General features: G+C 36.1%; 1 protein-coding gene across 1 annotated transcript; it reads right to left on the bottom strand.

Moving 5' to 3' along the window:
* Positions 1-3,037: 3,037 nt before the first annotated feature.
* LOC114645391 (extracellular calcium-sensing receptor-like) lies at positions 3,038-11,164 on the bottom strand. The gene is made up of 6 exons (XM_028793250.2): positions 10,967-11,164; positions 10,217-10,508; positions 9,205-9,996; positions 7,976-8,203; positions 4,733-4,856; positions 3,038-4,226 (listed from the first exon to the last, which is right to left on the bottom strand). The coding sequence occupies exons 2-6, from the start codon at positions 10,472-10,474 to the stop codon at positions 3,313-3,315; spliced, it is 2,316 nt and encodes a 771-aa protein (XP_028649083.1). The 5' UTR covers positions 10,475-10,508; positions 10,967-11,164; the 3' UTR covers positions 3,038-3,312.
* Positions 11,165-12,898: the final 1,734 nt, after the last annotated feature.

The following is a 12,898-nucleotide window of genomic DNA, read 5'->3' as shown; positions in this document are numbered from 1 at the left end:
TCAACGATCCTAGGGTAGATTGAGAAAAGGATCTTTTACTTAATATCTCCAAAAAGGAGTGGCAGGCAGCCATGCTTCATATGTGCAAAACATTCCATAATTCAACTTAATATCTTTCAGCGATCATATTTATCTTGTTACAATTGTCCACAATGCATTCAGGGCAAGATTCAATCTGCAAATGTTGCAATCTAGCTCTAGCCTCACTGGGCCACATGTTCTGGGAGTGCACCAAATTAACATAATTTTGGACAAACATCTTGTCCTATCAGACAGCCTTGGTGTTACAATTACTCCATACCCATTAACAGATGTATTTGGTGTACTCCAAGATGGGTTTAAAATGGAGAAGGGCAAAATGATTGTAATTGCTTATACCACACTACTAGCACATAAACTTATCTTGCTCAACTGGAAGAATCCCAACCCACCTGTTATAAGTCATAGGGTAACTGATGTTCTATACTATTTCATATTAGAAAAAATGGAATTCTCACTTAAAGGATCTGTTCAAAACTTTTTAAAAATATGGCAAGATTAAATTAATAAAAATAAGCAATCACATCAGGGGAAAGGATATTTCCCCTCTTTTCTTTCTCTCCCTCTTTTTTTTAACCTTTTTTGCCCATTCTCTTGGCTCTCCTCTCTAAAGTAAGGGCACAATTGTGGGTAAATAACAGGAAAGAGGAGATGGAGAAAGCAGATTCTTTCTGAGAAAGTTTCCAGTTAGTTCTAACAAACACAGAAAGGCAACTGGCCATTTGCCTGCTTGTAACCCAAAGATGAAAAGAAGGAAGACACACATTTCTTGCTAATAATTGCACATGTTTCTAAAAAAACATCAGTATTATTTATATGAACAGACTTTTGAAGTCAAAGTACTATACAAATTTATAAAATAGCCGTTACGCCTAACCTGAGGATAAGGAAAAAAAGCTTGAAGCCTCCCTAAATGATGCAGAAAGGGTAGTCACTTAAGTACCTTTGTAATGTCACATCTGTAATTTTGTTCTTTCATAAAATGATAAGATTGTCAGTGTTACTTTGCGCTACTGCGTGTGGTTCGTTTATTTGACAGTATGTAGATCGGGGTAATTACAGTCATGGCATTCGTAGTCTGAATCACAATCTGATTGTATGGGTGGTTACCTGCCAGGTAACGCTTGTGGTTGGTCAGCAAGTCGGCTAACATCCGCCACGGTGCCCTCTTTTCAGTTGCGAGAAGCAGATCATAGAATGGTTGAAATAGTTTACTGTCAAATAATGCAAAGAGTACGCGACACGTGTTATATTGTGGCAGAAGCGCTTGGTTGGCGCCGACCCGACACAGACTGACACCAGAGGCACAGGTGAAAATGAAAATAAAAGATTTTATTTTTGTCTTCAGCCGTGGGACACATCTTCCCCGTGTCCCACTAGCCCTACACAGTCCCCAAAAACACACCAAAAGAGTACACCCAAAAACACACTCTCTTCTTCCTCCACTTCTCCCAGGCAGCTTTGTTCTCCTCCTCCCGACTCTGGCTCCCTGAGTAGTGGCCTCAGGCTCCCTTTATAGCCCACCCAGAAGTGCTTCAGGTGGCAATTAACCTAAATTAGGCTGCACTTCTGGGTGATGGCCATGGAGCCCAACAGGGATGAGCTCCGGTGTTCCAGGATAGTGGCCCCGATGCAATCCAGGGGGGCTGCCACCAAGTGTTCTGGGGGACGTAGCATGGATACCATGGCTACTACCCCAGATCTAGTGTCAAAGGGGTGTCCCGGCCGGGGCCTGGGTCTCGGTTGTCCGCCACTATATATATATATATATATATATATATATATATATATATATATATATAGATAGATATATATATATATATATATATATATAAAGTTTTACGGGGATTTATATTTTATTCTCAAACAAACACAAATAAAGCTATTAGTTTTTGTCACATAACAATAAGTGAATAATGAACACACTATATGTAGCCTTACATTAATGTATTGTTATTGGTGCTTTGTTAGTCCGGTTACAAAATTGCAATTGACTAACAGATGCACCTAGGTAGCATCTTTTCTAAAGTTTTTTAAAACATATTTTGTCAATAATACAGAATAATTAAAACTTTCATTTTTTCAGTCCTTCAGTCCTTTTTTTGTGGAAAAATCAAAGTACGAGGAGGGGGGGGCCTAAAAATAACGAGAATTCTTTTTTAAAAAATCACATATTTCTCTGAACATTTCCAAAACTTAATCACTCTCAAAATACTCTCCCTGAAACACAATACAGTTACCCCACCACTTTTTCCATTGCTCAAAACTGTTATGAAACTCTTGCAAAGTGATAGCCTTCAGTACCTCTGTACTTTGCTTCTTGACCTCCTCTACATCCTGAAAACACTTTTCTTTTCATTCTTGGAAATAAGAAAAAATCGCTGGGTGCAAGGTAAGTTACAGTTGTTATCCCGTTTTTCATGAGAAACTGCCACACACTCCATGCTGTGTGGGCAGGAGTGCTGTCGTAATGCAGAAACCACTTTGCCTGATTGCCGCAATTCAGGTTGGTTTCTCCGCACTGCATCACGCAATGACTTGACCACTTTAAGGTAAAAACCCTTGTCTGGCTCAAAGGTTCTTCTTTGAAAGCCTCTCGAAGCATTGTCACAGCTTTTGCTGCTGCCTCCCCAAAAGGAAAAAGAACTTGATGCAAACACATTATTCTTTCAAGTCTGCCATCACATAATCGACGAAGACAGTGACAGAGGCTCAAGAAAAAAATGACACTGACCTTACAGACCTTTCCCCAAATGATGCAGAGGACAGTTGCACTTACACCCCTGCAGCCTCCAGAAAAAAATTCTCATTATTTTTGGGTCCCCCTCGTATGTTTGGTAAAATGAGAATTAGGATCTTGAAATGTTTCACATTCAATAAAATATGCAAATATGTACTACTCAACAAATTTTCTAGTCATGCCATAATTGCAGTAATTACCTTTGAACCATATGTGTGCATAAGAATCATAAGAAGAAGACTTTGTACGGTCTTCTGCACTAGTCAGAGCATCTTCTGTAAAATAATGATATTAAAATTAAGTAAAATCTTATTAGAGATAATGTAGGTTTATAAAATAGATGGAAAATTGGGAAAGTAAGTGAGGAATAAAAATGTAATTTGTGAAGAAAATATAGCTGCCTGTGTGTTAATTATTCTAATAAAAATATTCCACAACATTGGGCAAAATTAACCACAGAGCACAGCATGAGATTTCTTCAGTTTTCATTGCATCTTTATGTGTAATATTATTTTATGTAGCATTAGAATATTTTATGCTGACTTTGAAGGAAGTTTACCCATCAAATGTTTTTTTGTATTTTGCTGAGGCCTAAATATTATAACATACATTTTAGGAGCAAAAATACAGAATAACAGACCATAACCAGATGCTAATATTGCAAATATTTCAACTGCTACGGTGTATTTTCCTGGGGAGCTGATGTAAGCTGGGATGAAAGTGATCCAGACAGCGCAGAATATCAGCATGCTGAAAGTGATGAACTTGGCTTCATTAAAGTTATCTGGGAGCTTGCGGGCTAGGAAGGCTAGTAAAAAACATATGACAGAGAGCAACCCAATATATCCTAAAACAGCAGAAAATGCTGTTACAGAACCCAGATTACATTCCAAGATTATTTTGTCTTTATAAAATTCCATGTTTTTAACAGGGAAAGGTGGAGACAGAAATAACCAAAGAGAGCAAATTAAAACCTGTATGAATGTTAAAGCTGAAACACATAACCGCTGTTGCTTTGGTCCAAACCACTTCATAACATTGCTGCCTGGCAGTGTGGCCCTGAAAGCCATTAGCACCACAATTGTTTTCCCCAGTACACAGGAAATGCAGAGAACAAAAGTGATCCCAAAAGCAACATGCCGCAAAATACAGGACCAGTCTGAAGGCTGACCAATAAAGGTAAGCGAACAGGTAAAACACAGAGTTAAAGAGAACAGCAGTAGAAAGCTTAGCTCTGAATTATTAGCTTTCACAATTGGAGTATCTCTGTGCCAAAAGAAGATGACTGCTATAGTCATTGTCAAACACGCACCAAAAAATGAAAATATAATTAGTAATATTCCCATTATTTCAAACAAGGATAAAAATTCCATTTCTTTTAAGATGCATTTATCTTTTTGTTCATTGGATTTGTATTCTGGAAAGCATTTTATACAAACTGTTGAGTCTGTGAAAAATGGAAAAAAATCAAGTATAAGAATTAGGGTTGAAAATCTGCAATCATAACAGTTTTTTTTATTTTTAACCAAATTAATTGTGTCAGAGGCAATCCAATATTATTTGCCTCATAAAATTTATAAGCACTAATGTCACATTATTTTGTTTTAATGTGAATATGAAATCCTAAAAGATATCTTAGAATGCTATTGAAGCAAAGAGTCTCTTTTACTTAAAAGAGGTATTTTACTGGTGAGCACTATCACAATAAGTTTACTATGTAAATTTTCAGATAATTATTGACATCCAAAAAAAAAACCAAATAAATTAGCACTCAGGACACTTCTAATTATGCATAAGAATTAGCCTCTGCTATAGTTGAAAGAAGTTTAAAATATTTCTTTTAGGTCTGCATGAATAAATCTGTTTCTGTCTAAAGCTACATCAATAAAAGCTGACACCTATGTGGATCAACCATTAACATCTGAAAGAGCCTTATGAGAAATGCATTCCTACCAGATATATTGCTAATTTCTCCATCACCGCATGAAATACAGTCAAAACAACAGATAGGCTTTCCTTTTTGTACAGCTTTGCGAGTGCCAGGATAGCAACTTTCACTGCATACTGACCTTGGTACCTTCAAAAAGATCAAATGTGTAAGATTTTGTGCTTACGTAAGAAATGAATATAAATAGACAATAAACACAACAGAGATCTAGCTATGATAAACATACTGTTCAGCTTTCCACATACATTTTATGAAATTATTATACTGTTTCATTTGCCTATTTGTTGAAGCTGGAGTATATATAATGGCTTAACAGAACATTTTATAATATTGTTTTTGGTTACTTCAGTGTCTTCACATGCTGTAGAATAAAAGTAAAATAGCAGCAAATTATACCATTAGGCCTTGTAGTCTAATTAAAAAAGTACTTGTCAATTAACAAGGAACTGGCATCTATCTTACCTAAAATCTTTATAATTTTAAACACATATCATGTCTCCTCTTAATTTGTATTTGCTTAAAGACAGCCAGTTCTTTCATTCTTTCTTCATAGATTATTTTTCTTAGTCCTGGAATTAGTGTAGTAGACTATTATTCCTCTGTTGTAATAAGGGAGGCTCATTTCTTTCAAAATAGGCTATTTGAAAAATATCTGCTCCCATTCTTAATAGCTTGGATCATGAAAAAAATACCTGAGCTAATTGCAATCACACATTTCCCAATTCAAATAAGACATATTGTATATATGTACATTTAACTTTAAACATCCAGTGTCTGTCCAAGAATGAATTCTGTCAAGGTCTGATTATAATAAGGGTGTAATCTTGGGTATATGCCAATCCACCTATAAGTTTAATCAACCTTTTAGTTACATTTTTATATAGATTGTTTAAATGAATTAAAAAGAGCAGTACGCCTACCATTAACCCTTGTGTGAGCCCACTTTTAGCATCACTTGTTTTGAAAAAGTTTCTGTTTTCTTTGTACTATATGTGGTAATTATGCATTCATTATTATTGTGCCTTGAACTCTCACTTCTTTTAAAACCACTAGTCTTAATCCTCCAAAGACAGTTTTGTTTCTTTTCACAAAAAGTAAAATATTATATACAATGTGAATTTCTGACAAAGTAAAATAATACCATGTATGAGGAGTTGATTTTTTTTATATGGCACGCTCCATTAACCAAAAAAAAATAGGTTTCAATGAAGAAATGGATTGGAACAAAAGTCAAAAGTTACTGCTATCCTCCAGAAGCAGGATTACCCACCTTTCTCTTTATTTTGTTCTGCTCCACATGAAAAATCAGGAACAATTTGAGGACATCAAAATGTTTAATGTGTTTCTGAAATTCTGGTGGTGACTTTTGGACCTGCACCACTAGCATGAGTTACCATTAAAGCTTAGGGATCAAATGGATTTAGAAAGTATATCTGCAATTTATCTGAGAAGAGTTTAAAAATTCAGGTATGGGGAGCTATGAGTTGTGGACCCACTGGGTTTAAAGGTTCAGTAATACTGACACAAATGCACAAAAATTCTAATATGTTAATCCTTGTATGCTAATACTTAACCAGGAAATCAGTATTTAGCGCAATATAACACATTACTCTTCATGTTTCTTTGTTTCAGCTTGAACAATGACAACTGGGTCCAAACAACTTCTTGCCTGTAGTTTATCCACATACACAGGGATGTTTTCTACCTGTGCATCAGGAAGGCACCATACAATACAGGACTCCCAGTTACTGGTGCAATTCTGTATATTCCCTAATAAATAACTGTACTATAAAATGTTCCGTTTGTATAGACAGAAGTAAAGGTGATCAATCAGTGTCCTAAATAACACCACAGAAGTGTCAAAGTGACTGTCCAACATTGTAGAGGGGTCAGTAGAGTGTAGTCATCATAGCTTGCACCTATGTCTGACCATGACTCACTTGTTTCTATCTCTCTGGTCTGAATGATTTTCAAGTGCCATTTTTGGAGTTCACATTATTCGTAGATACTTTATTTCAGTGTTTGCTAGATCTGTCCTCTTCTAGTTCTGTGATGTGGTGATGAGGTGCTAGGTCAGAGATATAGAGCCTGTTGAAACACACCTCAATAAACCTAACAAACATCAAAGATGTTGCTTTGGTTTGGCTACATCTTTACATTAATTTTTGTACCATTTTATGTTTTTCTTCTGAGAAAATAAATGTAATGCAATCTAAAGCTGTGGTGGTAGCTGTCATATCCCCCTTTTGCCTCTCTCTTCAGCCAATCAGATTTTAAGTAAGCACTCTGATAGCTTGCTATGTGTTTCTATTGGTTGATGGTTAAATATATCAGGAGTTTAAAGCCACCACCAATATAAATTCTGTAATTTGTATGCATTTTTTGCAAAAAAAAAAAAAAAAAGGTGCAAGAGGTTATACACCTCTTGAATACCATTAAAATATCAACCTTGAAACACTCTTCCTAGTATACATTTAAGTGAAGCTGAATTCATTAACTAATCAACTATCCAAATTTTATTAATTAAATAACGGTTACCTTCAGCGTTACTCCTGATTTCTCCTGATTGTCTGTATGTGTGGGACTGCTGATTGTAGTAGTGGCCGACATACACACACAGACATACTTAAATTTGGACATTAGTCAAAAAAAAATCAGGAAATGTAATAATTAAAAGCTATTAAATGGTCTTTAATTACAGAAAATAGTTATGTTTTTGGAGTAAAGGCTAAGATAAAAGAACAAATGAGAGAAAGCATACAAGTTGTTAAAAAGACAGGCAGTGCAGGTCTGGTCATTTTTACAAAGGAATTAACTGTCTAGAAAATTTACTAAATAAAGCATGCTCATCCACTCATCCATTTTCTGAAACCATTTTTATTTACAGGGTTTTAAGTACTTGGAGATTATTTTTTGCAGTATCAGATGTAAGGCAATACCAAAGCCCTAAACTAGACGCTAGTCATTAACAGGGTATACACCCGAACTCACACTGTGCTTGGGATGAGCACCTGGAAATACCCCCTGTAAACAAGAAGAAAACATGAAAACTCTACACTGTCAGTTGAACCCAGATCCCTTAATCACTGACCCAGCATTGCTAACCTCTCAATTATACTGCCCCTATGTGTGGTTTGTCAACAGTAAAATCACTTCTGAAAATTTCGAGATAGGTAACACATAATTTAACTTAGTTATTTGTTTTTAAAAAGTCTAAGAAGAACATTAAAATATTTTGATACCACTACCTGTTTCTGGCCCCTTGCCCAGACAATGCTAAAGTTATTCATTAGAAATTGCTTTCCTTCCGGTAAAGAGGCATCATAGAGACCGACTGTTATGAAATGTGCCATCTGCTTTGCATTTAGTCTCCAGTTAATTAATTCATATCTAGCTGCCGAATCACCTTGGTCATCAAAATAGACATTCTCTCCATTCCTTGTTGTAAAGTTAACTCTTTTCATATTGTATAGTGCCTGTCAGGATGAGCAATAATAGCATTATAGCACACACAATGAATCCTCTTACCACACAATGTTTTTCTCTGGTATTGCTGACAAGCATCCGAAAACTGCAACAACAGACATGGGGACAATGCAGAAACCAGCCACAGATGGGATGCTCATACATTTTAAGACACACTTATGCATCCATTTACACTCTTTCATATCAGTCAACTTTTATTGGCTAACTAAAAAGATTACAATATGCAAGCTTTCGAGGCAACTCAGGCCCCTTCTTCAGGCAAGATGTAATCAATTGATTACATCTTGATTGATTACATCTTGCCTGAAGAAGGGGCCTGAGTTGCCTCGAAAGCTTGCATATTGTAATCTTTTTAGTTAGCCAATAAAAGGTGTCATTTTGCTTGGCTTTTCTCTACATTCATAATGGCTAACATGGTACAACACCCTAGTACTACAGATATCAGTCAACAAAATGGTATTTTTTGCATGTTGGAAAGCCATCCAAACCTTGAGGGACCTTGCAGACTCACCACAAAAGACACATCAGCTGCTTTCACCTATCAAGGCTTTGGAGTTTCTGCGAGGTGGTAATATAATACGGTAGCTGCTGGTGTTGCTCTGTACCTCTGTATATCCTTTCATCCAAATATAGTCATTTTTGTTTTTGCTTTCCAAGGCTACAGGGAACTTAAACAATCTTGGCACCATCACACTCAAAACAAGAACAAGTCCCAGGTGATCTGTCAGTTCATCACATTGCATACCCACACACTGTGCCTCATCCCAGTTTATGGTTGTTAACTACACATCTTTAAGCATATGGGAGTGAAGCAGAGTACCATGAGAAAAAACCATGACAACCCAGAGAGAAAGCATGAAAACCTCACACATACAGTGATGGCTAGTAGTTGAACCGAGGTTATTGGGTCAATGGAGCCACACTGCTCATTACTATAGCAAACTGTGCTTACAAATCTATAATAACTTTTTTTGATAACAAAGCTATTTACCTGCTGTGAATTAATGTTTAGTTTATCCAAAAGATTATCCTCACTCAAATAAATATTGTGTAATGCATAAGCTACAGCATACACCGCCTTGTAAACATTATTGGGAATTCTCAGCTCTGACATATCAGTGTACACATTATTCACTTTCATTAAATTCTCCGTTCCTGTACACATATCAGAATTTGAAGTACTTTCTTGTGTGGCCATTGTACATCCAAATATATTTTCCCAAAATTCATTCACTACAGTGTGTTCCGTTGCACTTGATGGCTTTACTCTCAACAGATGCTCCTGAAGTCCTGGTATAAGGGCATTTCTGATTGCAAATCCAATCGCCCCACCCAGCACACTATAAGTTTCAGCAGTGATTATGTTCTTATTTGCAATCCAGCCTTCACTTCCTATCCACTGCAGTCCTGTAACATTCTGAAGCAGGAGCTCTTTAACTAAATACTGTAAATCTATGGATGTCGTAAAGGCCACAATTACCCTTGAAGATGACATTTTAATTAGATCAACAATTTTCAGAATTCTTTCTCTTGGATAATTTCTGTATATGGCTTCTGTATATTCAACGCATATGCCTTCTTTCTGAACCTCTTGAAGAAATGTTGCCATGCCATTGTTGCCATAATCATTGTCACTTCTTATTGTGCCAATCCAAGTCCATCCAAAATGTTTTACGAGTTGAGCCAGGGCTCTGCTTTGGTAGTAGTCACTGGGAATTGTCCGGAAAAATGTTGGAAATTCTCTTCTGTTACTGAGGCAGGCACAAGTGGCAAAATAACTTACCTGTATATAAGAATATTAAATTATTAATAGTTTACAAATTACGATAGCGGTCTGGGTTTTGGGAACTACAGTTTGGCATTTACATATATGCTGATCATTTTTTTCAAGCTTTCCCATATTTTATGTATGCATATGGATTCAAAGTTATGTGATAAGTTTTAATAACCTGGTTTATAACACATTAGCATGCATTTCTTACAGTATATCTAGTTTTACTCACCAGTGGTATGTTGAATGCCCGGATAGCTGTAGCACTCCCAATGCTTAAGGATGAGCCAGAATGTCCTATTATAGCCACTGCTGATGGTTTGGTGCATGATTTGTTTGTATAAACTGTTTCCTCCTGTCCATTTGCTAAAGCCATTGCTGTTCTGATAGCCAACATGACAGAACTGCAGTCATCATATATAGTGTATCCCAAAGAAATGCCAGGGAGTATCTCTGTATCATTGTTTATTTCTTCTATGGCAAAGATCATAGTTTGAGCTAGTTGAAATTCCCTGAAATTCAGACTATCAAAAGTAATCACATTAATATTTACATTAGTTTGGTAGGAAAGCATGTATGAAATCTCCAAAAACTAAACCTCTTTTTAGATGCATGGTGAAGCACCACATCAAATATTTTTGTAGCCCTTCAGACTATATTAAAGTAACCAAAGTATAAGTATATATTAAAGTATATGATTTATGCTGCTATTGTTATGCACTGACTTTGTAACAATTTTATATCTTATATAAGCAATATTATTATATTGGATATACAGAATGGCTATTTCAGCTATTAGTGTATAGACACAATGTGGTAAAGAGTTGAACTTTATTCTTTATCTCAAAAGAGCTATCAACAATTGATAAAATGGTATTAACTTTTGATTCTTTTGAGTTTGCTGTATTACTACTACAAATAATAATAATGTATTATTATTATTGTTGTACTATTGATTCTTTTTACATTTATTTTCACTTACCTTTTACATTTCAGAGGTTCAGGTAATGATGTAAATGTCTGTTTAACACCTACAACAGAGTCGTGAAAGGAGAAGATTCCTCCAATTATTATATCTCCATCCTTTGAAAATTGTGCAAAATCAGGTTTACCTTGCAGCCTACAAATAGGCTTATCCGCAAGTATGAGTAGTGTATTTAACACAACTGTTAGGGCTATCATTTCTAGAAAGAATTTCAAGTCAAAATAAAACAAGCACATATTATTGAGTATATATAACATCTTAAATATCAGTGGGGAGGGCATGCACTATGGTAAATCTCAAAGGAACAATCCAGTGAGGAAAATGCTTCCTTTTTGAACAATAAAATTGTTTGCTATGTGATGTGTGTAATCAGATATTCTCCTTTATCTTTTGTAAAATTACGTTTTTATATAATGAAGTTTAAGAAAGGATATCTTTATAATGTACTGTAATCTAGATTTTTCTAACTAGGGTCACAGAGGAATACCAGAAGGAGCATATATAAGAAAGGACCCAATTACTGCGGTGGGCTGGTGCCCTGCCCGGGGTTTGTTTCCTGCCTTGCGCCCTGTGTTGGCTGGGATTGGCTCCAGCAGACCCCCGCGACCCTGTAGTTAGGATATAGCGGGTTGGATAATGGATGGATGGATGGATGGATGGATGGATGGATGGATGGATGGACCCAATTATTGGTGAGACTTTAGTAAATGGCAGAGCACATACCAGTAAATTTTAAAATATATATTTGGATCTAAGTAGTGCCAAGATGAAACACACACAATTGATCATACAATCTCCACAAAGAAGTCATCTCAAATAGTAATCAGACAGGGGTACAGGAATACAGAGATGGCAATTCAAACTGCTGTTTCACTAAGTGTCTAAATAAATGTATAATGACATAAATCCATTCACTTCTGAACCCTGAAGTGAATGAAAAGTCAGATAATATCCCAGTCTCACATCGAGTGCAAAGCAGGAGCTAATCCAGAACCAGGCGTATGCACTGAAGCCTTGTATGTAATTTGCCATATTAAAGTACAAACATGCAGTGCAGATAGCTTGATAACTTGTGTGTTGTCTGAGTTGGACAGCAGGCAGTGTTCCTTTATGGGAGTTAGAATTATAGAACAGAAGAGAGCAGGTAGGCAGAGAAAAAAGGGCAAAAATAAAGAGAATGAAGTTCATGTTATAAGTTTTGCTTTGTAGCAAGTAGGATATGATAACTTACTAGCATTTCTAGCATAGGCCATCGTTCGGCAGTCACAGCTTGAATGACACATGCCTTTTCTGTTTTTGAATGGAACTGCACTGCTTTCACCAGCAGATGGCACCTGAAACCACATGCAACACGAATGTGGCTAAAGCAAAACAATGCCATGTTTGGAAGCGTACATGCAAAGGTGTAATGCGCATTGGAATTGTACATTTAGTAATGCACTATTTATCCAAGAAGTAGCACACATAGGTGTGCAAAGATCTTTTAGTGGGCAGTGGCTCAAAAATGTCACCTTCCAGTGCAGATTGTTACATAAAATTAGACAGACTCAAATCTTGTACAGTACACACATGTTTTTGTTTTTTGTTTTATATATACAGTAATTTCAGTGTCATTATAATATTCACAACCAGAAGTCTGCACAGACAAGAAATTAAAGCTTCAACTTGAAACCGTGTAATCTGACTGAGCCCGAATTATACTGTAAAATTCAGGCCCGGATCTGAAATCAACCACTCTGTTTTCATTCAAGAGCAATTAGACACACATACATACACTGGGATGGCAGGATTGGTGGCAGAAAAAAATGTAGCAGGGGAGCACTATCATTTTTACTGTGGGTTGCATGATTACAATACAAAAAAAGTACTGATGATTGATTACTGTATTTTCAATTTACAAAAATTAACTATAAGCAACAGATGACAGCA

Source organism: Erpetoichthys calabaricus, chromosome 2 (genome assembly GCF_900747795.2).
Source record: "Erpetoichthys calabaricus chromosome 2, fErpCal1.3, whole genome shotgun sequence".
In the NCBI taxonomy this organism is placed as follows: Eukaryota; Metazoa; Chordata; class Cladistia; order Polypteriformes; family Polypteridae; genus Erpetoichthys; species Erpetoichthys calabaricus.
Note: the sequence above shows the minus strand (reverse complement) of the source record. Positions and strands in the feature narration are given on the sequence as shown.